The sequence below is a fragment of the Dysidea avara genome, chromosome 1 (assembly GCF_963678975.1).
Source record: "Dysidea avara chromosome 1, odDysAvar1.4, whole genome shotgun sequence".
NCBI lineage: Eukaryota > Metazoa > Porifera > Demospongiae > Dictyoceratida > Dysideidae > Dysidea > Dysidea avara.
Window position 1 is genome coordinate 53,800,051 of NC_089272.1, and position 27,702 is coordinate 53,827,752.

Sequence of the window (27,702 nt, forward strand, 5' to 3'; positions counted from 1 at the left end):
TCACAACACTTTAGTTATTATATATATTACAATTACTGAAGTAATTCCACAAATACAAGTATTGTATGGGTGTGTCGTGTGCAGATATGTTCAGTGTTATGATGTAGCAGCTTTCTCCTTTTTGATTGGCCTGTAGAACAGACAGTAAACCAATGACAACAAAGTCTAACATACAACAAGTTGTAGTACTACATGAACCAGTAACAGTGGTACTGTGAAACATCATTATACGGTGGACAAGTGGTCTCAATAAAGAGGGAAACTTTATCATGAAGTATGTATACTACACCTGTGCCATTTGGGACATGCTGATAAACATTCCAAATAATACACCCTCTACTGTCATACTCTGTACAACGGACACCTCTTAATAACAGTTAAAGGATAACTGATGAGTAGCCCGGCTATGAATTGAATATGTACAAGCTACATCACCAAATAATGACTTGAGTTTCAGTTTTATTGGTGACTCTGGAGCCCACCCAACACACCTCACTCCACCCCTTTATGAGGAATTGTGATACAGCAGCACTAATAAAACACTTATCTACAATGGCTAGAAACATCACTTGGCCACTGGATACCTGTTTTAGTGAAAATTTTGTATGCATAGCTCCCAGGCAGAAGAGGTTGGAAATGTGCACATGAGCATACTAGACCTCTTTGGGTGTTGAAGTAAGTACCACCTGATTGATGAATTATGATGAGTACATAGTAATGACATACAGAACCGCTCAAATGCAACATCGCACTTGTTCGAGCAAATCGATTGCGAGCGATCGAAAATTCGCTAACTAAAGGAACGTGGCACTTGATTCGCTCGCGAGTATTTATCCTAAGCCATACTAAACAGGTTAGTTTTCTTAAACTTGAACTACAAAGAAAGAACAGCAGGAAAAGCACCTCTGCAATCAATCCAGCCACCATGAAAAATACAGACAACTCGTGCCCTCCAACTATCAATTACTGACTTGAAAGTGAAGTGTACTCACGTATTGTCACCACATTACACAGCGTTACTAACTAAGACACTTCTGCAATCAATCCAGTCACTATGGAAAATATGAATGATTATATTTCAGAAGGCTCAGTCTCACATATCAATGGTGTTTGGCCTAATTCCAAACATCCACAGCTTGTTGGTAGAACAATTCCATACAATGCGCACCGGAAACGGTTTGCGCATGCGTAGAAAATACCCTATAAGTGCCCAACCGTGTGGTCACACTTCGACCTTTTTTCAAGCTCACCGTAGTTTGTTGGCTGTCTACCTTCGTCTTCGAAGACTAAGATGGAATCGTTAACTACCGCTAGCGAAATCCTAGCACAGTTGAAACAGTTAACTGATGGAATGGCGTCGATGCGCTAAGATGTCGACGCGCTGAAGTGTGCGAGCTCGCTACAGCGCGACGCCTCTGAGGAGGTTGTTGACAATGAGGAGGCGAACGACATGGCAGACGAGTCTGCCTCGCTCCCCAGCCAGCCACTTGCCAACAGTAGTGGCTCGGCAGCCCACAACTCTACTCAACTCTCCTCCTGGGCCGAAGAGATGGAACTCAGGGATCCCCTGTTAGACGACGACAAGCCAGCCAAAGGAGCAGCTCCGATTAAAGTCGTTCCAGTGACGGACCGGACCAACCAGCTGCTAACTGAAGCGTTCACTAGCAAGATGACTGGCGCTGAGAGGCGCACTCTGCGTGCCAGCTACACCCTGCCGCAGAATGATCTGACAAGAGCCCCGTTCCTCGACGCAATGATGGCATCCGAGTGTTCCAAGACCGTCAGGTCAACCGACCGCTCTCTGTACACGCTACAAGGACTGATCCTGGAAGCAGTGGGACCACTCAGCCAATTACTGGAAGCAGTGAACGACCCTAACTCGGATGTGACAATGGACCAGATAGGTGACGCCGTAGAGACGGCCATCACCCTCATAGCTAACGCCTCCAATAAGACATCCCTTATGAGGCGCACTAGGGTCCTTGAAGAATATAACAAGGAACTTGTGACATTCGCTTCAGCTGGAGAAAGGGACTGGACAAGTGCCGCCCCACGGCTGTTTGGGCCAAACTTTCTTAAGGAAGCAGCGGACTACCTGCAACACCTCCAGCTGATCCGTAAAGTGAAACAACCATCCCAGGGTTTTCGGCAGCCCCCCTCTCGGGGTCAGCAAGGGGGGGGGGGGGGGGGGGGGGGGGCAGAGGATCTCAGCCATGGAGACAACCTCCGTACCACCGCCAGACCAACCGGAGGAGCTACCCTGTGGGGAAGAGGGCTCCCCCAAAGAAGAAATGACTAGAGCCAATACCTTGTATGAACATTGTATTGATGCCAAATTCAATTACTGTATTAAATCCTATGTTGGCCAAGGCAAAGGGTATGGGGTTCACTCCACCAGCACAGGTAGAGATGCCTGCAAGGTTGGCAGGCAGATTAACCCACTTTATCAACGCCTGGAAGGTGTTGACAACGGACAGCTGGGTATTGCAAACCATCAAGGGTTTTCAAATCCCCTTTGTAGGGAAGCCTGTACAGGAAAAGAGGCCAAGAGTGCCCTCCTTCCCATCAGAGCAATTAGCTCAGGTGCAGGAAGAAGTCTCCTCCCTGTTGGAGAAAGGGGCAGTGATGGTAGTAGACAGTCACCCCCCACAGGCAGAATTCTATTCTGTCCTGTTCCTGGTCCCCAAAAGGAGTGGAGAGATGAGGCCAGTAATCAACCTCAAAGCCCTCAATCAATGGGTAGAGACCCCTCACTTCAAGATGGAGGGCTTATCCACTCTCCAAGATCTGCTGAGGCAGGGAGACTGGCTAGCAAAGGCGGACTTGAAGGATGCATACCTAACGGTACCGGTATGCCCAGAACACCAATGCTACCTACGATTCACCATAGGAGAAGTGATTTATCAGTTCACCTGCCTTCCCTTAGGTCTTTCATGTGCCCCGTGGGCTTTCACCAAGATGATGAAGGCAGTGGTGACCTTGCTCAGGTCATGGGGGACCAGGATAATCATCTATATAGACGACATCTTAATAATGTCAGAGTCTGCAACATTAGCAGCACAGCACTTGGAGGTGTTAACACACATCCTAAAGTGCCTGGGGTTCATAATCAACACCAAGAAATCAGTGACGACACCGACCCAGGAAATAGAGTTCCTAGGGATGGTGGTGAACTCCAACTCTTTGCTGGTCAGGCTTCCCGCAGACAAGCTGAAGCAGATCCGGACAGAGGCTGGCAGAATTTCAAACATGACCTCTCTGCCAGCCAGATTGCTCTCCCACTTCTTGGGGAAACTCAGCGCAACTACCCAAGCTGTCCCCTCAGCCCCACTATTCTACCGCTGCTTGCAGAGAGATCTTCAAGCAGCTCTAGCAGTCAGCAACCAGGACTACGAGACTTCCCTGTCCCTCTCACGGGCAGCACAGAAAGAGTTGTCCTGGTGGAGGGAACACCTACCTAAATGGAATGGGAAACCCCTCAAACGGGAACCGTAGCAGATAACCATCAGCTCCGATGCTTCCCAGAAGGGCTGGGGAGCAGCCTGTGCAGAGACACGCACAGGGGGTGCCTGGTCTGCCAAAGAGATGGCCATGCACATCAATTCCCTGGAACTGCTTGCAGCCACTCTAGCAGTGAAGACCTTTCTAAAGAAGGCCTCGGGAATCTCAGTACTCTTGCAACTGGACAATGCCACAGCGGTGGCATACATCAACAACATAGGGGGCACAGTGTCAAGTCAGCTGACAGAACTGGCAAAGGAACTATGGATGTGGGCCCTGGACAGGAACATAACCCTGGTAGCCCAACACATTCCAGGAGTGTCCAATACCATAGCAGATGCAGAATCCCGAACTCTCAGGGACAGGTCAGATTGGATGCTCTGCCCTCAAATTTTTCAGACCATCAAGAAAGCGTTCGGCCCACTGGATGTGGACCTATTTGCCTCCAGACTGACACATCAGCTACCCCGCTTCTTCAGCTGGAGACCAGATCCCCTAGCGGAAGCAGTGGATGCATTCCAGCAGGACTGGGGTCGACTGAAGGGGTTTGCCAACCCCCCTTGGTGCCTGATCGGCAGAGTCCTGAGCCAAGCACGTCGCCAGCAAGCTCAGCTAGTGCTGGTAGCACCAGTGTGGAAGGGCCAGACTTGGTACCCAGTGCTCCTGGAAATGTTGTGGGACTATCCCAGACTAATTGCCCTGACCCCGGACCTGATTCAGCGGCCAACAGGCTCCCAGATGGAGATGGCCCCTCAACTAGCCGTGTGGCCTGTCTCCGGGAAAGATTATCTAGTAGCTGCCTTTCAGAGGAAGCTACTAAACTCCTGCTGCAGTCATGGCGGTCTAAGTCAGCCCAGTCATATGACTCACACTTCCGTAAGTGGGCAAGCTAGTGTGCTGAAAGGGGTTGTGATCCTGTTTCAGGACCCGCCTCTGACGCAGCAAACTTCCTGGCAGAACTTCATAAAGAGGGCTACCAGTCAAGCTCGCTAAATTCCTTCAGGTCGGCCATCTCCTCTGCTCATGACCAGGTGGATGGCATCTCTATAGGCAAGCACCCCATGATATGTAGAGTGCGCAAAGGAGCCTTTAATGCCCGACCACCCTTGCCTCGCTATACTTCAACTTGGAGTGTGGAGACCGTCCTCCATTACTTAGAAAGCATAGGACCATCTACATACCTGTCACTGAAGCTCCTTACCTTCAAGTTGACTATGTTACTAGCTTTAACTAGACCTTCTCGTTCAGCAGATTTAGCATCGCTGCAATTGGACCATCGGCAGTTCAACCCAGAGAGAGTAGTTTTCCTACCAGCAGCTCTAGCCAAGCAATCTAGGCAGGGGAAGCCTCTCAAGGAGTTTTTCTTCCCCTCGTTTCCCCATAACTCAGAACTTTGCCCAGTGGAAACACTCAGACGATATGAGGCAGTGACATTACCACTTAGGCCTCACAACACAAACAGATTGTTTATTGCTCTAGTCAAACCTCACAAGTCTGTGACCTCAGCAACCATTGCTCGTTGGCTACGGGAAGTGCTTAGGCTGTCTGGCATTGATGTAAGCATTTTCTCTGGCCACTCAGTTCGTGGGGCCTCAGCTTCAGCAGCAGCTGGCGTTGGCATCACCACTAACGACATCCTCAAGGCGGCAGACTGGAGCTCAGACTCCGTTTTTAGGAGATTCTATTATCGCCCCGTTAATGACCAAACCTCTGGAAGGGCTGTTCTAGCTTCTGGCTCCAAAGATACTTAGGTCTTTGGATACAGCTCGACTTCACCGGGCAGCTTAGAAGCTACAAACAACACCATTGATATGTGAGACTGAGCCTTCTGAAATATAATTTCCAAATGGCTCAGATCATGCAATGATTGCATGTTATTCGGAATTATATGAAGAAGGTGAAGTCGAGCATATCAATGGTCCCACCCACCCATTCCCCTTACCGTTCGCTTTAAAAGGTCGAAGTGTGACCACGCGGTTGGGTACTTATAGGGTGTTTTCTATGCATGCGCAAACCGTTTCCGGTGCGTATTGTATAGAATTGTTCTACCAACAAGCTGTGGATGTTTGGAATTAGGCCAAACACCATTGATATACTCGACTTCACCTTCTTCATATAATTCCAAATAGCATGCAATCATTGCATGATCTGAGCCATTTGGAAATTCCTGTCTACAAATGGGAAGCCATGCATCATGCTACCACGTATTGACACCTTGAACTGTCAGCAAATAGAAATGGGACACAAAGGAGGACAAAGGTAAGTCCATGATGCATGTACTGTGGTATGCCAAAAGGAACATCTATGAAAAAAGTGACATCAAACAGTGAAAAAAACAAGCCCCGTAGCCTTAGCTGTTATCGAATTACGCTTGTCTGAAGGCATCCAGCAGGCAGGCAGGCAGGCAGGCAGGCAGGCAGGCAGGCAGGCAGGCAGGCAGGCAGGCAGGCAGGCAGGCAGGCAGGCAGGCAGGCAGGCAGGCAGGCAGGCAGGCAGGCAGGCAGGCAGGCAGGCAGGCAGGCAGGCAGGCAGGCAGGCAGGCAGGCAGGCAGGCAGGCAGGCAGGCAGGCAGGCAGGCAGGCAGGCAGGCAGGCAGGCAGGCAGGCAGGCAGGCAGGCAGGCAGGCAGGCAGTTAGTCAGTTCCAGTGGATAATTTTTGTAAAAAAATTGTAGCTACCTATTGAAAGCATTTAGGGTCATACTTAATGCTCTTTGGGCTAACCAATACTGTATGATGCCATATTTCATAATTCTGTAATTACATTGATATGCACTGCTAACCTCGAACAAACCATGTAAATCCACTACAATAATACACAGAAGTATCTTTTAAGGTTTGTCTATGGCATTTTCTCATGCAAACACTCGAGGAAAAGCCTCAAAGCTGCTCTTAATTTTCGTTCTCGTATGTACAGGCACACTCCTTTCAACTCAAAGGAATTCGTTTTGAGGCCAGCTGTGTTCTTTTTCGGCTATTTGATGCCTATACAGCTTATTGGGAAAGGCTTTCACCGTATCCTTATAAACTTGCTTCACTTGTATTTCAAACCAGCACTTATTAACTGCCTTAAACCAAAGCTTACCTGACCAGAAGTTTAATACAGACTCTTTATTTCTCACATAAACGCTGTTTTTTAAGTGAACACAGTTTGCTCATGTGGGTGCGGATCGACAAACAAACACACTCATGAACGTGAGCACACTTTTCGGGAAAATATTTCAGTAGAAGGCCGGCTGTGGGCGTAACAAGGGAGGTTGCCTACACCTGCAGATATACTAATGAACATTTCATCTTCCTAATTTTTTCTTAAATGCAATGGGCTTACTGCTAGACAATTCTGTAGTAGTCACTCTTGGATGGCAGTTGTGTTTGCATAGAAACTACTGGCTGAAACCATAGCCACATCTATAACCCAGTAAAATATAGTAATTTGGAAAATCCATAATAGAATAATGATGAATATATTGTTACTATAACCAAGAGTTCATATATTTAGTATATATATTATGAACTCTTGCTATAACACATTCACTTGATGGATTGGTAATAGAATGGATGGCTGTAGTGTTTGAGATTACTCGCGCTATTTCCTTCCCATTTACAATGCGAGAACTATTAATCCCGAATACCATAGTCATCTGTCCTATTGCAAATTAATCTGATTACCATAGGAACTGTTGCTAGGCAACAGAAATTAAAAATAACCACTGCAAAACCAATCACACTTAGCTCAAAATGATGTTAGCCTTTAGCAATGGTTACCTAGCAACCATTGCTAAGCAACACCACTGTTGCTATGCCATAGGGGTATCTATCACTATGGTAACTGTCAAGTTGGACATTTACTTCACAACACACTATTTTAGCCAATCAAATTAGTATTACAGATTTTTGTCACGGAACTTTGACAAACAAGTGTAACACTAATTTTATTGGCTAATCCCTTGACGTATTTCAATTAGGGCTAGGATGAAGCTTTGAATGTTTCGTGGGTTCGAAGGTTAAGTAAATTTTGAATTATAAAAGTATCCTTTGAAGCTTTGTTATGCACTCATAGTCCATGAAAGAATTACAAATAAATGTCGTTATCTTTATTGCAGCTGCTTATTCCTCTTCACGATCAATGTTTGTTTCTTCACAATCGATCTTCGTGTGTCACACCCACTTTTAAACCATTTCAGTTCAGCTTACTACTATAGTTGCAGCCTTAAAACACCTTATAAAGTGATTGATAATGCATGAAAAACATACTTTTAGCCATTACTTGGTGTTTGCCTATGCATGACTGCAGTATAGCGGACACGCCCATTTGCAATCAATCGGTCACATTATTCAGTACTGCTGCTATGCACTTTCCAAATGCTTACAAACTTATTAAATAAGATTAGAAAGATAAAGGATGTGCATAAATACAAGAAAACCTGTAACTTGAAAGCTAACACTGAAGCTTCGAATGTTCAAACATTTTATTAGCGAATGTTCGAAGGTGAATATTAATACTCATCCCAGCCCTAATGTCAATATAATACGTCAAGCTGCTATTGAGAGTATTATATTGTAACACATCCACTTGTTGGATTAGTAATTGAATGAGTAAGGCCAATATACTCACCTATACACTCCCACCACTACAGCATGATCTCTCTCATATGGTTCCAATGTGATCTGTTCTTGTGGCTTCAACTTCTCTGACTGTAACTTCTTCACTTCACCAGCAAACACTTTAGCTGGTTCTGCTGTAGAGTCTATACAGTTAGCCTACACATTGGACAATGACATATCATACGATTTACCTGATACATAAATAGGGTGATATACCTATGAAATTAATTTACATTTTTGTAAATTTGTTAAGTATGTTGCTACATGATGCTAAGTAGAGGTGTACCAATATGGGTTTTTGGCATGTACCGATATCTGATATTAATGCCACCAAAAGAAGCCGATAACCGATAGTTGATCCGATATTTTCATTACAGTTTTAAGCAAACAAAAGTCTACATTTATCTACACTACAATAACATGTGCATGTATTCAATGCTATACTCTGCCTGTGGTGGTTGAGTTTCTTTTGTGCAATCCAGACAATTAGGACATCTTTATGTATACTCCCATGAAGCCTTAAACGGGTATTTCTGCATCACTCTGCATTTTAATGGCTTGTGAGAAATGTGGTACAGCAAGTTTCCTTGGTTATCCTGTGACTAGGGCTGGGAGATAATTTAGATAAAAAGATAATCTAGATACCTAAACCACTCATCGTAAATTAGATAATGATTTTCATTATCGAGATAATAGTAAATCTCTGTAATCTAGTGTATATAAATCACAGTCAGATGAAAACCTTTGGAAAGGTATCGAATTAAATAAGGAACAGGTAAATTTCTGACTTGACAAGGACTTTACGGCAACAAATTTGTAAAACTGTGCTTATAATATTACATGATTATCGAGATAAAATGGTGTCACTTATCGAGATACAGGTTTTACTATTATCGCACAGCCCTTCCTGTGACCTTTCTTTTTATTACAAAGGTACTACATAACTGCTTTATTTGTAAAGACTGCAATAAGCTTTCCAGCAACAAACACTAGAATTGCGTGTGTTATATGGCTTCTTGTAGTGTAAGAGTGGACGATAAGCAACTGGCACTAAAGAGCCACGCCACATGGAAAATCAATACATAATCCATTTATGTACAAACTATTGCTACTGTATAAATATCGGTAGCGGTAGTGGTATCAGTCCTCCTGATGTTCTGTACCGATACCAATATTGGAAAAACTATCATATCGGTGGCATGTATTTAGCCGATCCGATTATCGGTACACCTCTAACGCTAACAATGATAAACTACAAATTAAGTAGTACAGAAGTGGCTTCTCACCATACAGTACGATAGTACTGTATATTAGGGATCATGAAGGTTTGGACTTTTCTGGCCAAAAATATCATCCTAAAACCATCCTCACAATACTTTCATGACATCTTGGCAGTATTGGTTAGGTATAACCAAGCACAAAAGTGCATTCTGTACAACCTAAAATGCTTCCAATATGTTGTTATAATTTATTATATATTTATATATATTTTGTGACTGCTTGACTGACTAATAACCTCAGATAAGCGTAACCTGATAACGGCTCAGGCTATGGGCTTGATTTTTACTGTTAAACGTCGCTTTAGCCTGACATGTGCCTTTTGGTACAAGAAGTAGCTCTGCAATCAATCCAGTCACAACAGAAAACGTAGACAATTCTTTATAGGAAAGTTATGACCATCACATGGTGTTACCATAAGTTAATACCTTGCACTGTCAGCGAATATTAATGGGACACAAGGGAGGACACTGGTAAGTCTATAAACCATGAACTGCACATACTGCGGTATCAACAGTACAAGTAGGGATCCCCCCCCCCCCACCCGAAACGACATGTGCCACCAAAAATACCGCCTTTTAAAAACCAGCTTAGATATTTCTTACGCGACGAAAATCACATTTACGGAATAATATTAGTCCATCTAACATGAAATGTAGCATAAAAAACAAGAAAATGTTTACTGGCAAACGGATATAGAATTTTTTTTTAAATTGTCAAAACTCGAAATTTCGTCTCATTCACTCACTCACTCACTGACCACAGTTGCAAGCCAAGAGCCCAAATGAAGCACCATTTTACGCCACAACAACAAACTTACTGGTGGGATGTGCCTTTTGGGGTTCCGACACGTGTATGCACTGTGCGCCTTGTCTTTTCTTTTATCTTCAATCAGGCTGCTTGTCTTCTTCATCCAACGAAACCATATTGAAGCATTAATTTTCCATACCAACACTTTCTTTAAGCAGCATAATAGATGCCACAAAATTATTGAAGGCACTTAGACTACGCTACTGTACTGTACGGAGGTACCAGTACTCCAAGATAGGTCACAAGATCACGTCCATTCTTTATTCTATGTATTATCCATCTATCAATCAAGACCACGCCCTTTTTACGCTGGTTGTATTTGTGACCACACTTCAAGTTCAGTGGTAGGCTGATTCAAGCCGGATACTCTAGTCTAATAATCGATTGAAACCACGATGACCGCACCACTTTTTGGGCAAGCACACATCTTTGCAGGCTGACTCGAGATACTCTAATACAGCAGTCACCCTAACAGAACAGTCACATGTTTATAGCTAGCTGTATACTAGTGGTATGCGATATCAGGATTTTTATTTTGATACGATATCGATACGATATTGGGGGTAAATATTGAAATTTCTATACAATTTTCGATAATTTTTAATTGTGTGGGTGGTGTAATTACGTGGGCGGCCAATATTATAAATATGCTTGAAATACAATTTACACACTAAAACTATTGCATAGAACTAAGCCTAGAAAACTGGTAGACAAGTTTTTAAAGTGGCTAGATAGTATAGAACCAACCTTCATTTCTAGCGTCATTGAACAATCACACACTAATGCTGTAGATTTATCGAAATATTTTTCGATATTTCGATAATTATTGCAAAATATTACCTTTTCGATAAATATCGAAATTTGCTAAAGCAGTATCAAAAATCGATACAATAATGATATCGACAAAATTATTGTGAAATCGATATTTTTTCGATATATCGCACATCACTACTGTATACTTTAACAAAAAACTAAGCAAACTAGTATATTAAAAATTATAAATTTAAAAATGAAGTAGGGATCTAAGCGATAAAAAGTAGTGAAACAAGAGATGAACAATAGTAGCTATTACAGCATAGCTCAGTGGGAAATCCCTACTTTGGCATTGAACACAAAATAATAGTTATACCATGCCAAAGTAGGGATTTCCCACTGAGCTATGCTGTAATAGCTACTATTGTTCATCTCTTGTTTCACTACTTTTTATCGCTTAGATCCCTACTTCATTTTTAAATTTATAATTTTTAATATATTATGGTATTTCTGGGATAACAGGGTCCTTCCCAGGCTAGTGTGTATTTGCTATGTAATAGTGCAAAGTGTGACCTATCACAATAGTAAAAAAGGAAGCATTATGCATTGATGGAGACAGGTAAAGTTATCAGTCAGCTGATCAGACGTGGCATGGTGGACACATGAGCATATACACAAGCATAACACAAAAAAGTGGCAAATTGCAAAGAAACCAGCTGTGGAATGGATTGCACTGTAAGCAAAAACTGTATAGAATAGTTCTTTGAGGTGTGTGTATGTAAATAGTTAATTGGGATCCCGTTGTTTGTTGAGGCTGGTTTTTCTATCAAAGTTTACACTTGTTGTTTGATAATTTCATTGTGGTTACTGTTATGTAAACAACACAGTAAACTTCATTAGTTTACAGCGAGTATTTAGATATACTAAGTAGTTCTGTGTATTAGATGGTTAGCATGGCACGATTCGACAATTCAGCTAGAGCTCCCTGAGAGTTTGGTCGCCAATGGCTTTTAGGACCACAAAAATTTATCCAGTGCCTACCCTGAAAACCCACAAGTTTTATGAAAATTACGCATTTTATTATTTGACAAGTTTGGCAAAACTCCAGGAAGTAGTAAAATCTATTAATAAATTATAGTGGACAAATCGCCTAAAAATAACAAACAGCACTATCTAACTTGAAAGTGTGTAGAACGTACCATTTTCGAGTAACAGGTTGGTCTTTTATGAACGATGACAATCTTTATTCGTAATGCAGTTCTTTTAAAATCGCTCATCCATCTCTATATAAAGTGCCGCATCACGCTTGATCTTGTATACCAAAATATTCAACTCTAATTAAGGATCACTATGAAAGTTGGATTATTAAAATCGGTTCATTTAGAGAGGAAGATACAAGGCGATTTCTACAAGGTTAGTTTTGTTGTTGTGTAAATAGAACATTGCCTTTATTACAAGGCCATTTCTAACTAGCTTAGTTTCACTAACATTTTATCATTGTACATCAACAGAATCGCCTACACTAATGGCAAACAGAACGGCCTTTATTTAAAACCTGTGGCTTCTACTACTGCAAAGATATAGTTGTTTGTTTACTGCCTATTCACATGGACGTACATGTACAACAGCGGGCTTTCGTGTAAGGCTATATTTGGACATACATATACGACACTGGTCCCTAAAGGGTTATGGCTGAAACAAATATTAATACCCGGTGAGTACTCATTAAGGATTTTAGTACTCGGATAGTAAAATTGGTACTCGAGTACTTGTTAAGATCACATGACCCAGCTCACATGATGTATTTGTCATCAGGGAGTGACACAATGATGGTTGTAGAGTTTGATTAACATAATTTTTTGTCAGGAACACTAACATCAGTACTTTAATACAGTGTGTGTATCATTGTTGTTACTTGATAAGCTGTAAATTGTTTAAGGTTGGTACAAAACATGTCAAATGGGTATGACTACAAGTAGCTAGTATTCGTGAATACTCGATCATTACCTCTAGAAAGTACTCGAATACTAAAAAACCATCATCGTTTCAGCCCTAGTATCAAAGTGATATAGTGAAAGCCACACATTTCATAGATGTGATGTCCACGTATAGCACTAGCGTCAAGGCCAAAAAATTACAGTCATTCCTTCACTACAAACTACAAGACACTGTCTAGAATATTTGTATACACTAACAGGTACATACACTACACAATACAATGATTCCCCACACAGGACACTACACAAAGAAGTTACCTTAATTGACATCACAAAATGTCCCTGGTTCTTGAGGAAATGGTGAGCATTAATTGCAACAATCCTAGCCTGGTCTGGTTGTGCCACATCAGCAAACACCACATCCACCATTCCTGTAATATTATAATACTGATTTACCATAATCAGGAGTATTTATAAAAAAATAGTTTAAAACTTTGGTAACCTTTAAAAGCAATCTATCCAGAGAAACAGCATGACTCTGGCACAGTAGTGAACTGGATAACTTCAGTTGAGACGTCTACTCAAACCTCACTGATAATTTGAAACAATGCTTCCTTACTTGCTCACAATATGTACAACAATCCATTTCTAAGCAATAATAATCCCAGCTTTTACACTTATATTTTTGGGACAGTTTTAATGTTTATTGTGTGACTAGAAATTCTAGAATGTCAGCCAACTGCCATTTGTTTAATTGTTAAGCTGCCAGAAAAACTGGCCCAAATATGTGTGCCTTAATTGCACAAAGAAGAAAAACTGACCAAGTACTCCATTACCATTTGACTACTACTAAGTAGTATTTACGTGGCTATACGGGTGCTAATTCCTCAAATATCTCAAAGCTGCCTCGCCTCTACTCTCTCATCTGAGTTTTGACCACACCAATGGTTACACAAGTTGATTCATATCTTAACTGTTCATTGGAAGAGCCAATCCTTCTCCTTCAATCCTTGTCACAGTACTGCGTTGTTTTGCAATCACACGATCCCGCTTCTATTTATTGCCTCCTATTATTTGCACACAATCAAGTTACTCGTAGGGAAAATCCCTTGGATAACCCATCTCTGCCCATCGACTAGTCGGGAAGAAATACATTGGTGAAACTGAATAATAGGTAAGTTGTGTTATCTATTCTTGTATAATAATGGAGTAGCTAGCTGGCTGACTTTAATCCAGCCCACGTCTGGGTGGCTGATAGTGGGGAAAGTAATCTGATGAAATTTGGCTGACTGGGCCATCCAGGTCAGTGATGTTGATTATATGTCAACTCTGTTCCATGATACAACTTGTGAATGTAATGAAAAAGTTTTACAAAATTATGTTACAAGGTTACACCACACAACCATTCAAACACACAACAGTCACTTACCCATTAACATGCGGTACTTGTGAGGATGTCGAGCATCTTCTATGATCGGCACAATGTTGGTCCTCTTCTTTGCCACATTGATCAGGTCACGACCTGACCGATGGGAAAACTCCACAGCATACACCAGACCCTCCTGTGTGAAGATGAATATTGTAAAATCTAACTTCTACATAAGCACAGTGACAAGAAGTAAACATTTAATACAATCACTTCACTGTACACTAGAGTTGCAAACTGGTATTAGAAAACAGGTTATATATACTGGTTACAGTGGAATTTAGAAGGTTGTTCAAGAAGTTATAACCAGTATTAAGTTGTAATATACGCATGAGCATACACAAACTTCCACTTTAATAATTATTGGTATTGTTATAACCAACGAGTGACAAATGGATGATATACATAGTGGAGATTCAGATGAAGAAACACATAATTCACTGCTCGATATAGTAATGCCAGACTCTCACAAGGCTCCTGTGTGGATGCATTTCGGATTTCACAGAGATACTTCGTCTGGGAGGATAGTTATTGGAAGTAGAGTGGTCTGCAAGCTGTGTAAGTAGCACGCTCGGGTGGGACTACTAATTTAATAAATCATTTGCGGATTCATCATTGCGCTGAATTTGAAGTACTCACGGAGGGCAATGAAGCAGGTAGTTCAGGACAGCAGAAGATCGACGAATACTATCAGAAGCCTAATGTAAACGTAGTGGGACCTGGTTCAAAATGGGCACAAGAATTAACTGGAGCAGTGGTAGAATTTATCATACGTGATCTACACCCAGTTCGTGTCGTTGATTGTATGGGTTTCCTTCACCTCATGAAAGTGGCAGAACCCAGGTATGTAGTACTTTGTCGTCGTACAGTCACCAATTACATAGATAAGCAGTACGTAACTGTAAGGAATTCAGTAGAGCAAGAGCTTAAGGATGTTCATTACCTCATACTAACTACTGACATGTGGACGTCCAGGGAAAACGATGGCTACATATGTGACCATCTCAGGGAACACCCGTCTAGTTCACACAAGCATGCGTATTGAGAAAATCAAAATTTAAAAATAATTCATAAAATTACGCATGCTACAAGATAAAATACGCAAGTTTTTATCAGGCCAGCACTCGAAGAAGGAAGATTCAAATCACTAATTCGCCTACTCATGGGGAGTTCGAAAATCTTTGTTTCGTTTCTGTAGCCCCACTGGTTTGCATGTCACGTGCATTTGTTTACAATGCGGTAGTTGTAAACAAAATTTTCACCGTTTCTTCAACAAAACCACCTTCATATTCCTATGCGCAAGTGACTGCAGGGCTAAAACTACACCTTGGTTAATCTGCCAATCCATGCTGAACATTGTAAGCCAAATTCCAACTTTGTAGACTAATCCAAACGGAAGTTATGGCTGCGAATGCAAGCGCCTGTAGTTTATTTTTAGTATAGTCACTGTACAAAATTTCCTTGTTCTTCCTACTTTCTAGCGCTGTAATTCCAAAACTACTCACCACAGAAGGCTGAACTTTGGTGAGCTATTCCTTGGACAATGCAGATAATATTGAGAAATTAAAAAAAATCGGAGGTTGTGCGAACTAGACGGGTTTTCGCTGAGATGGTCACATGTCCCTTACAGCCCATCACATAACAACAACTTTTCAGATGGTGCATAGAAATCTGCAAAGTTGTCCCTTTCCTGGTAATCATACTGCAACCAATATTGCTAAGCTACTTGGGAAAATGACAGACAAGTGGATAAGTCCCCAAGTTATAGCTGTGAAAACAGACAATGCTAAAAACATAACCAATGCCATAACGGAAGAGCTAATGCTCACAATGATCCCCTGTGCTGGACTGCTGGTCATGCGCTTAACCTCTCAGTTCTGCGTGGATTAGCTGTGCCTGAGCTGTCAACTACCTTAGCAAGGTGTCACAAAATTGTTGAGTACTTTAACTGTCACTTATAGAAAATGAAGAATTGAAAGCTAAACAAAAGCAACTGGAAATTCCACAACCTTATACATGAAGTAGTAATTAGGTGGAACTCTACTCTTGATATGATATCACGATTATGTGAGCAGCAAGCAGCCATTGCTGCAGTACTTCATGTTAAACATGACCTTCATCACCTAGAACTTTCAGCTCGACAATGGCATAACCTTGAGGATTTGATAAATTTGTTAGGGCCATTCAAAAGTTCACAACTGAAGTTCTTAGTGGACAAAAGTACCCCACCCTAGCTAGACCAATAAGGGGTGAGGTCATCTTGTATACTGTCAAGAAATAGCTAGATTGTTAAGAGGTGTGGTCTCCGTACTCTATCGCTATTAGTCAACCTAGATCGATATTTGATGGGTGTGATCGCAAACCTATCGCGGAGTTGCAGATATCTAGCTAGTATACCTCTTATAGTGGCGCCGGCACTGTGAGCATTCTGAAATCCAGTTCTGAAATAATTCTGCGGCATCTAAATATGTTGCTGAAAGAAAGTGTTGATGCAGAAAATAATGTCTCAATATGGTTTCGTTGGATGAAGAAGACAAGCAACCTGATTGAATATATAGAAAGACAAGGTGCAGAGGGCCTACACTCATCAGAACCCCAAAAGGCATATCCCACTGGTGAGTTTGTTATTGTAGCATAAAATGGTGGTTGTGCGCCGCTTCGTTTGGCCTCTAGCCTTGCGTCTGGTCAGGCAGGCAGTGAGGTAGTGAGACTAAACTGGAGTTTTGACGATTTAAAAAAAAATTCTATATCCGGTCACCTGTAAGTGTTTTGTGATATTTAATGCTGTGTTATATATTATATGGACTAGTACTATTCCGTGAAGATGATTTTTGTCACATAATATGTCTCCAGGATGACTTTAAAAGTGGAATTTTGGGAATATTCGAAAAATTTTTATCCTAGGGTCTAAAAATGTAGTCTTGTTCATCAAAGCCTGTACATTGTCATTTTGGTACCTTCATTGAAGTCTCTCCTTATAGCCAATTTTATGGCCCTCAGGGCAGATGATTCACTTGGCTGGTCAGCAAGTTTACACTTTAAATCAGATAGGATAGCAGCCAAACAGGAAAGTTGCATACTCCTTGGCTGACTTGAGATGTTCTAATACAACAGTCACTCTAATACAACAACATTCACGCATGTACACCTTAGGATATTCTAATAGAACAGTCACAAGATACACTGTAGCTAGCTGTGCTACAACAAAAAACTAAACCTAGGGATAGTCCCTACTTTGGCACATTAACAATAATAATTATTTCACTCAATGCCAAAATAGGGACTTGCCACTGAGCTATGCTGTAACACCATCATTCATATATTGTTTCACTACTTTCTAGTGCATAGATCCCAACTTCATTTTTAATCCTTAAACCCACAGAGACCTTTTTGGAAATGCGTGTTTACACAATATGGGCACACATGGCAACACTAGGCAGTGGTTGAAATAAGCAGACAACAATGCTAGGACATATATCACCTAAACTAAACTATTTTTGATCAGACATTTGTAAAACTTGTTCAGACATTGAATTCCTTTACCATGAAAAATTATTGAAATGCATTTGTCTGAGTAAATTTTATACAGTGAAACCTGTCTAATCAGGTCACTGCATAAAGAGGTCACCTGTCTAAACTGGCCATTATATGAATCCCCACATGTGCCAACTGTGTACAAAGTGACCTGCTTAATGCAGCAACCTCCTTAATGAGGTCAGAAAATTTGTCCCTATGATGACCGGAATAGACAGGTTTCACTGTACCAATTTTAGTTGGACATGATGTCTGACCAAAATAGAACATGTTCGGACATACACTAAATTTGTCGGAAAATGTCAGATGTCTGACCATTATTTCAAGCACTTCTAGGTGGGGTAACTTAATTCTTACAGCCTACAAATACACATAGATTAAAAGTGTGCTTACTGGGCTACTTGGAGAAGGTTAAATGGACACTGTAACTACAGTGGCTTACTTGGAGTTTTGACGATTTACTAGGGCTACATAGTCTTGCAGGAGGACTGTTCAGGTCTCATGGAGAGATGCCGCAGAACCCAAAGTTCCACAACAACCCCAACACTGCTAAGGACAGTAGGGCATTTGTTTTCCCAGTAAATATCAGGTACTCATTGATGTTACAGCTTCTTCTCCAGTTAACACCAGGTCCCCATTGTACATACAGCTAGGTAGACTGAAGCAATGTGACTAAATTTCTTCCTCAAGGAAACAATAACGAACCTTTCAATTGCCAGGCCTATGCTCTACCCACTTGGCTATACTGTCACACGCACGCACACACACACACACACACACACACAAACACACCGATCCAACTATATCAGCCACATGTGACACAGTAGTTCCTGATGCTGCTCCAAGGTACAACACCTTAGCACCTGGCTTGATATAAATGTTGCCCACACCACCCAAAATGGCTGCTGCCAACTTGCTACGAAATGGATTCCACACTCGATATTCAATCTTTGTTCCTTCTTCTCCCTGTATACACAAATATACATGTACAGTATGTCTCATATAACAGAACTTGTACACAACATTGTGTCCCAGTGAGTTTCACTGTTTACCACTAGTGATAAAAGTAGTCAGTGAGCTTGACTGGGACCAGTGTATGATGATGTACCAGAGATATGGCCCATAATGTGGTCATGATGATACTATATGGATTTGACTCTCTGGAAGTCAACCAAACACAAACTAGACACACACTACATGTAATAGTTATATCACGGCTGTGAGGGATTTTGCTGAAAGCATGAAGGCCTCAGGCCCAAGGTTGTATATATCAGCAAAACCCAACATAGTCATAGTGAAAGTGATATATTTCACTCTAGGCATCTCACCTGATACAGGTAGGTGAGAGAACTACAGAGCACTCACCTTATTCCTTTCATAAATCAGTAAAGATTCAGTATCTGATTCATGATCGATAGTGGTTTTAATAACATGGGCTAATAACCATTAGAACGTTGTTCATACATCATTATGCTTTACAGAGTGTCCAAAAAATTGCGATTGCGGGATCCAGTTTTACATTTTGTACTTCATTAAGCCTACTACCTTTGCTACTGGGACTGGAGATTTTGTCCAATGAAAAAATGCTCAACCTGCAGCTGTGAGTGGGTGGTCCCAATGAAATTTCATAGCATTTTCATACAACAAAAACCAACGAAAAGCTACCAATAAAAATTCTATGAAAAACAGTTTCACAGAGTTTTTAGCGGTAATTTTTCATTGGGTTTTATAAAATTGTTCTATGAAAATGCTATGAAAATAAAATATCATTGGGACCACAAAATGAAAACTTTACGTTTCACAGCTGCAGGTTGAACATTTTTTCATTGGATTTTCATGGACAAAATCTCCAGTAGTGTAAGCAAGTTGATACCGTCAATCAGGAAAAATTTGTCGTCAAAAAATTTTCGTCGCTGGCTGTATCGATGAAAATTAAAACAATGAATTAAAATTATACAAATAATTTGCACATACTGTACTAACATTAATGTACAATTATTCCGTCAAAAATATTTTCAGTGATGAAAATATGTTGCGTCGAAATTTTAATAGATGAAAATTTTCTATGCCAAAATTTTCCTGATTTATGGTATATAGTAGTCATGTCAACTAGTTGAAACTTAGCAACTACACTGAGTCTAGTCTAACTTGTAAACCCAAACCCATACTTTAACACTCAGTGTCACTCAATATAACGAGTCAAAGCATATCGTATCGTTGTACTGGTTGGGCATCAAAGCCATGAGCAAACAACGTTTCTATGATATTTCGTAGGAAATATCAAGATGTTGTCCAGTCAATATTCGAGTTAAATCCCAGGTGGAACCTTTGAACACCATGCTAAAGGGGTATATACTGTATGTTTGACTAACTGGAACCTAACATGGTGACAATACACAGAACAAACACTACACATGTGACACACACAAATTCTTACATCAATATTGATTCGTTTTTCACCATAGACTGCATCACCAGGGACTAGGTTACGTGTAACAAGAGCATCTTCTCTGCCTCTAGCAATGAACACACCTATAGAACAAATCAGTTGATTTCACAACTGTGAAATGAGTGGTGTCGCATGTGTGCATCATCATAATGCGTGTAGTGTATGTGTGTGCCGGTTCGTTTTCTTAAGTAAAAAAAAAATCACATTGTAGGAAGCAGCCCATCCAGCTGTACAAATAAAGAAATGGCAATTATTCTGGAACTTTATTGTATGTGAAAGCTAAAGGAATTATTTTGCGTGTGTTTGTGTGTGTGTGTGTGCGTGAGGGGGGTTGAGTCATCAGTAACCAAACTATTAGAATATCAACATTGTGATAATCTGAAGACCGTCGTTGTTATCATCACATGACCCATGAATATACTACAGACTAATGATACCACGAATTATTGCAATATTCATATACATATATTTCATGATGATCTGATAGAGAAAAAGCTACAGGTGTATATTGTGGTAAGTATAAGGAAAAATTGGGAATTTTAAGTTCGATTAGGGATCATAGAAATAAAAAGTAGAGAAACAAGGGAGGTCAACTATACCTGCAGATACAGTATGTATATTAGTGGACATTGCTTCAGCCTATACCCATAGGGATTAAATGTCAACTAGTGTGTAGGTGACCTCCCTTGTTTCCTACTATTTATTTCTATGATCTAGAGCTGTGAAACTGGACAGAATATCATAACTGGTTACTGGGTAAATCATAACTGCCGGTTATCCAGTTAACTGAACTTAACAAAACTTTCTCTAATTTTTATAGTTTTTAAGCTACATGCACCTTAAAATTTATAGTTGTAGTGGCCAAAGTAATAGTTAACAAGTCATATGTAAAGCTGAATCATACAACAAGTGTGATATCAGTGTTGAAAGTGAAAAGAGTACCCAAAGCATACGTTTTTGAGTGAAAATATTAGTTATGAGAAAAAAATAACTGATAACTGAATTTATAAAAATAACTGGTCAATTAATCGGTTAACCGGAAAAGTGTCATAGCTCTACGATGATCTCTAGTTGAAATTAAAAATCTTAATTTTTCCTTATACTCGTTGATTTACTTTATTTGTAACATTATTGTGACTGGTTAACCGATGCATACCACATCAAAAGAAAGGATGGCACCAGAGTTAATGTTTTCATTTGAACGTGCATCCCAGATAAAACAATTACTCACTCGAAAGTGAAGTAGCTATTACACTACGCTATCAGCTATGTTCACCCCTGTTATACAGCACAATAAATGAAGAACAGTGGGAAAAGCACCTCCAATCAATCCAGTCACCATGAAAAATACGGATGATTCTCAAGCCACAACTACTCGAGATTGAATGGTGGCCATTACACTTTGTTTTGACCTATTTCAGTCCATTACACAGCATTACAAATGAAGAACACTACAAGAAGTATCTCTCCAATCAATCCAGAAAATGCAGGTGACATACCAATTGCAACAGAGCCACAGGGAAGCCGCATCGCGCTATCATGAATTAAGTTGACACCTTGCCGGAATTGTCAGCAAAAAGAACTGTAACACAAAGGAGGACAAAGGTAAGTCTATGATGCATGTATTGTACATATTGCGGTTGGCGAAAAGGCACATCTTGGGACAAAGTAATGCCGAACAGTGAAGAAATCAATCCCGTAGCTATTTCCATTGTCAAGTTATGTTTGGCTAAAGGCATCAGTTAGTCAGAATAAAATTCTGTTAAATAGAAAAATTTTAACCCTTAAACCTGAAGAGAACTTTTGGAGAATGCGTGTTGACACAATATGGACACAGCCTACAAATATACATCAAATAAAAGTCTGTTCACTGGGCTACTTGGAGAAGGTTAAATGAACACTGTAACTACAGTGGCTTACTTGTTATGAAACAATAAGTCGCATCTTCATGTTTCAAATTCTTTACACGTCTTTAATTGTGGGTTTACTCATGAGAGTCATATATGGCCTGATAGAAAATTTAACGGTTAATCAAATGGAAGTTGTTGTAAGGTGATAGGAACAACCACCATCAAGTTGTCCACCATTTTATAAAGGTATGTAAAGGGTTTGCGTGTTTCCTTACAAAAAGTTATTTTCAGAGATAGTTTTGGCCTTACCATTTAGCGTTAGGGTAAAACCCTAGGTAACACTTTAATCCTCAAGTAGAATGTCGTGAATTGCGTAGCCATAGGATGGATGCTTCGAAAGTTACAGCGCTTTGTGCAAGGCATGCATATTATTTATTTTCTGGATTATGCGGGTTTAAGGGTTAAAATTCCATAGAAACTTATGGAAGGCTTTGGGATTGGTCTGAAGACATTTATGGGCTTGGCTGTGACTAACAAAGTTGACATGAAGAGAAATTGAGGTGTTTTAGAGTGATATTTTTAGCTGAAAAGACCAGTTCTGCATGATCCCTAATATACAGTACTACTGTACTGTATGATATTTGACATTTGTAAAATATGAGGATCTGTAACACATAAAAACAAGTGTCAACTATGTCACATCAGTCATATTATAGATTGACTGAATAACTTGTCCTGTGAGAACATTAACATACTCAATTCATTTTGTGCGTAAGTCCCATGATATCGTGATTACTGTGATGTTAAAAATTTCATATCGTGGCACCATCTAACACTGAGTGTAGCATAGTCCATACGGTGCCCCCAAAATTTTCTACACAACATACCTCTGTAATGATGTGTGTATGTGTATGTGTGTGTGTGTGCATGCACACATATTCATGCTGACATATCACATAATCACCTTCATGTCTATGTGCTTCAATGATGACCCTCCTTCCTCCTCTCATACCACCACCTCCTCCACGACCTCTACCCGGGCTTTTAAATCCTCCTATTGACAACAAGAGACCAGTGAGCTTTAATAAGAGTAGAAAAGTGAGATACTGGCATCATAGTGTATGTGCATACTCTTTTCTTTTCAAGGAACACTGTTACTAGCCTAAATAAAGAGAGCACCTCTACTCATAAATGGAATATATCCTATGAGTAAATGGTTCTGCAGAAAACAGCCATTTTCTTAAGCCTTATCATAGCGTGATCAAGCGCAATATAAGGCAACTCTGCATTGGAAATAATTTTCGTGGTTTCTAAGATGATAATTACCTGTCACAATGGATAGAAGAAATAATGAAGGATAGTAAAGTTATATGATATTGTAGATCTGTTCATTGTGAGTAGTTTAGTGTTAACCATGGAGGAATATGTGGTCCATAAACAGATTAATAGGAACCAAATGTTATGTGTCAAAACGTGTATTTTACATCAGTAAGTCACTATTATGTTAATATACCAACACACCATTTTAACTTTGTTACTAGAACTGAGTGATAGTTGTGATCTATTGATTATCATGATAGTGAGTAACAATCGTGCTTATCATAGTATGCTATCATACTATTGTGATAAATTATGCATGTCTGTGCTTAGTCAAAAAAAGAAGTAAACACGATATTGTTAAAGTTAAGATAACTGTGAAAGTCCAGTAGAGCACGCACAACAAAGATTACAACTGTAATCCAATGGAATATTAGAAAAGCAGATGCGTGGTGTGTAATTGGATTATTCATGTGTCATGTGAGGTTGATAACTGCTAGTAGTATCATGATATGATATAAAAGTTACTACCAGTCGTGAATAGTGATAGTTGTACTATCGCTCAGCTCTATTTGTTATCTGAATTATTTTTATAAAACCACAAAAACCGTAAGAGACAAAACAATAACAGCTTGTGTGGCCTATGTGTGAAACATGTGAAAGCCATCTTTCAATTAACGCAACGCTCAACAGTATGTGCCATTCAAAAGACCTCTCTTTACTCTACTCAGGCATCTGAAAAGTTTCACAGTAACACATAACTCATGATCACACGCTACAAAGTGAAGGAACTCGGCTTGTCTAGGACTGTTTCTTCGTCACCCAAAAATAAAAACCAAGCTATCATCTTGTTGCTATGTGTGATGTATATCAATCGACTCGTGACGTGAGAAGTCTTTTAATCTTTATTCCAATGGTGTACCACCGCCGAGACGAAAGTTATGGCTGATTTGTCACAGGTATGCAACCAGTACGCGTGTTTTATACTTCTTGCATGCATTCCAAGCGGTGTTGGTTTCTCTGGCTGCTTTTCTTGGCTTCACATGATACGCCGTTCGAAACGCCTAGGCCTTCTCAATAAATCGACAGTGGTTTCAGTTCTGTAGCCCCCAGATCGAAGGCACTATGGATGGATTTCAATAGGCATGCATTCAGAGCCACTTAGTAGCTTTTCGGTAACAAAGGGTTTAAAAACATATTACACACAGAAGTATCTTCTCAGCTGTTTTATAGTTTTTCAATCACCAAATTCTTTTTACAAACCCTCAAGCTAGGCTGCTCTAGCTACTCTTCATTTTTATGTAGTGAATTCACCCCTTTCAAGTCCATGAGATACACTTTTCCAGTAACTTATAGCTAAGAGGCCTGCTACAGTGTTTTTCAGTAGCTACATATAAATACATGAAGGGCTCAATGGGAAGGTATAGCAGTTCATTTAGTTTGTAGAGTTGCTAAACCCGTATTTCAAATTGGCAAAAAGAAACCGCCTCAATGCAAAACTTACCTACGCTGAAGTTTAATATGTTTAATTCTTCTAGACTGACTGCTTTTACCACTAAAAGGATTTGCTCACATGGGTACATACGGACAAATATATGTCAATAGGTAGACAGATAGATAAGGTACACGCACCCCTTACTTATGAAAACAATTTCAGTAAACCAGGCATGCGCCCACAGCCAGCTGAATGTGTTGGTATGATTTAATGGTGAAAGACTTTTTAAGCATAAAACAGAATATTAATATTATGGTGACAAAATGTTGGGTAAAACAATGTTTCAAATAAGCATGATCCTCAGATGTGCAACACAATAATACTACTACATATGACATACCTCCTCTTCCTCCACCTCGCCCTCCACGTCCACCTCTGCCGCCGCCAAAACTACCACCACCTCTGCCGCCGCCAAAACTACCACGACCCCCGCCTCTTCCACCACGCCCACCTCCTCTATCTCCACCACCAAAACCTAAAACATTCGATTGTGGGAGTAAGATTATGCCACAAATTTTAACTTGCTGAAATGACACACAAAAGCATTTGAATGGCAGTTAAAGCAAAAGGTTTGTACATGTCAAATATGCTTTACAAATACGGACAGCAAGTACGGAGAGAGCAAGAACTTAAAAAACACGCTGAAAATAATATCCACGTATACACCCTTGCACAATAACTCACCTGGTCTACCCATAGTCTTTGTCTCGCAGAATCACTAGTCTGATTTTGAGCGATGAAATCAACCACGTGTCACACTAGTAGTATCCGGAACACCGTGCCCAGTTTCACAAATTTACTGATTGTGATCACGTGTGCTAGTGATGGGTGCGTGAAGTGCGGAGTGAGACGTCCACGTGCGAATTTGGCACTTTATCAGTGTCTCATGTACGTCGCTCAACTCGCGAAGTCTTATAGGATTCATGGTTAAACGGCGCAAGTCAAGAAGCAAGTATGGGAAAGGAGAGTTTTTTTAAAATTGGCATCAAATAGAATCGCAGAACGCGTGGGCGAAGAATGCGAAAATTCAAATGAGGCCCGCCCATAGTTCACGTGATTATTTTGGCGGTCAATGCGGCCAGATTTGTTAGAAAAGGGAACACGAAAGAAAACAACCTTTGGAAGTCGCTAATACTTGGGTGAGAGTTTGGTTAAAAGTTAAAGGGAAGATCTAGGTGTGCTGAGAATTATTGGTGAGTACTTTACGATTAGTACGGATAAGCACTAGATAGAATAAGCGATCACTCGCCTACACCCTCCATCACTACGCACACTCGACACATATTAAGAATTTGTGGGCCCATATGGTCGTGTAGACTGGCAAATAACAGTCGTAAGAGTTGATGTATATCTTGATTTAAAAGTTTGTATAAAACAAGTGTAGTTTTATCCCGTAAAATAAAAGTTTGTAAGACGTTTGGGTAAAAGGTATTTGCTCTGGTCATTCTTTCAATAGTATACCCATTTCGTTGATTCGCTTATATTCTTTACGTATCGTTTTAGCCCAATTCGCATTAAAAGGAAGGCGTGAGTGAGGCCTACGTTTAATCGGCCGTGTCTTTGGTTAAAGAGTCCATTGGGTGTAAATAACTGGCTGACTGACCACTTTTAAGACTCGTTTATTGCCGTCAAACACATGATAAACCATGGTTAACCCTAGTTGAGTTTCTAAGCCACCATTCTGCCCATTTGTTAATGATTCTTTGTTCAGAATAGCTCACAAAAGAAATGCATACCATGTGCAAGGACAACTTGTGCTATAATACACTAAATGTATGAGCCAGAACATTTTGAAACATTTGTAATGTGTGTTTATGTAGTAGGTTTCACACTGTATTGAGTTAATGGCCTCACTGCCAAGTCAAGAGGGTGGACATCGTGAGCCGTCTGCTGCTCCTCTGAGGAAGCTAACTGTCGACCTCATCAAAACATACAGACACATCAATGAGGTGAGTTTGTGCTGTCATTCTGGTTGTATAAGGTTGGGGAACACCTTTATACTGGGACCTGACATCTATTCCAACAATCTCCTTAATTCTTGCAATCAGGTTACCCTCTTAAGGACTTAATTGTACTCCCAGGGATATCTTGGGCGTTAACTGTGTTCCTTGGACACACCTCTAGCTATGCCCAGCTCCTTGTGTGTTACACCCACTATGTTTTGTTTGTGTCAGCCTATGCTAGCTGCTTTGTCACTGTGGGAACCCCTAGTAGTTGTTGAACTCTTGGTATGTGTGTTATCTCCAGCTGCCTTTGTGAAATACATTCCAACCAAACCATCTCTCCCAGCTGTTCTCTGTGGCTATTAGGGGCTGTGGGGGGTAGTGAATCACCAGGCTTTTTTATTCCAGATTATTGGAAGCCTTGTAAAGAACTACAGTGTATATAAGTTTGTGAGCATGTGACAGTGTGTGTTACAACAAAGGAAGGTTATACATAAACATACCAAGTCCCAAAGTGGTGTTTCAAGTATAGTGATGAGTGTTTGACATCAAGTTTCCCATGCTATAATGATTACACACTGTTTACAACATTTACAGTAGTTGGATTATTTCATTGTGTAGCAGTGTCATTGTGTAGGTGTTTGCACAACAGTGAAACAATTACGTCACTGACTGATAGAATCACACCCTTTGTTTTATCTTCCAGTATTATAACACAACCATCGAAGGGACCATGTGTAATTTCTTGCAAAGACTTGACCTACTGTAATTCTGAGATTGTGGAGTGTGTGCAGACTTGTCCTTTG

General features: G+C 40.5%; 2 protein-coding genes across 5 annotated transcripts in view; one reads left to right on the top strand and one right to left on the bottom strand.

The window, feature by feature from the left end:
- LOC136269246 (rRNA 2'-O-methyltransferase fibrillarin-like) lies at positions 1-25,790 on the bottom strand. Its single transcript, XM_066064774.1, has 9 exons — positions 25,638-25,790; positions 25,294-25,428; positions 23,106-23,195; positions 20,280-20,374; positions 18,635-18,808; positions 14,312-14,444; positions 13,201-13,313; positions 8,115-8,260; positions 1-130 (listed from the first exon to the last, which is right to left on the bottom strand). The coding sequence occupies exons 1-9, from the start codon at positions 25,648-25,650 to the stop codon at positions 97-99; spliced, it is 933 nt and encodes a 310-aa protein (XP_065920846.1). The 5' UTR covers positions 25,651-25,790; the 3' UTR covers positions 1-96.
- LOC136269230 (dual specificity tyrosine-phosphorylation-regulated kinase 1B-like) overlaps positions 25,762-27,702 on the top strand; it is an 18,146-nt gene continuing 16,205 nt past the window's right edge. Inside the window, exons 1-2 of one of the 4 annotated variants that reach the window (XM_066064753.1) lie at positions 25,762-26,146; positions 26,774-26,902. In XM_066064753.1, the coding sequence (XP_065920825.1) occupies positions 26,798-26,902 (105 nt within the window). In that variant the 5' untranslated portion in view covers positions 25,762-26,146; positions 26,774-26,797. Of the gene's footprint in view, positions 26,147-26,167; positions 26,727-26,773; positions 26,903-27,702 lie in introns of those variants that run through there. The other 3 variants (XM_066064743.1, XM_066064763.1, XM_066064737.1) reach the window with 3 other exon arrangements.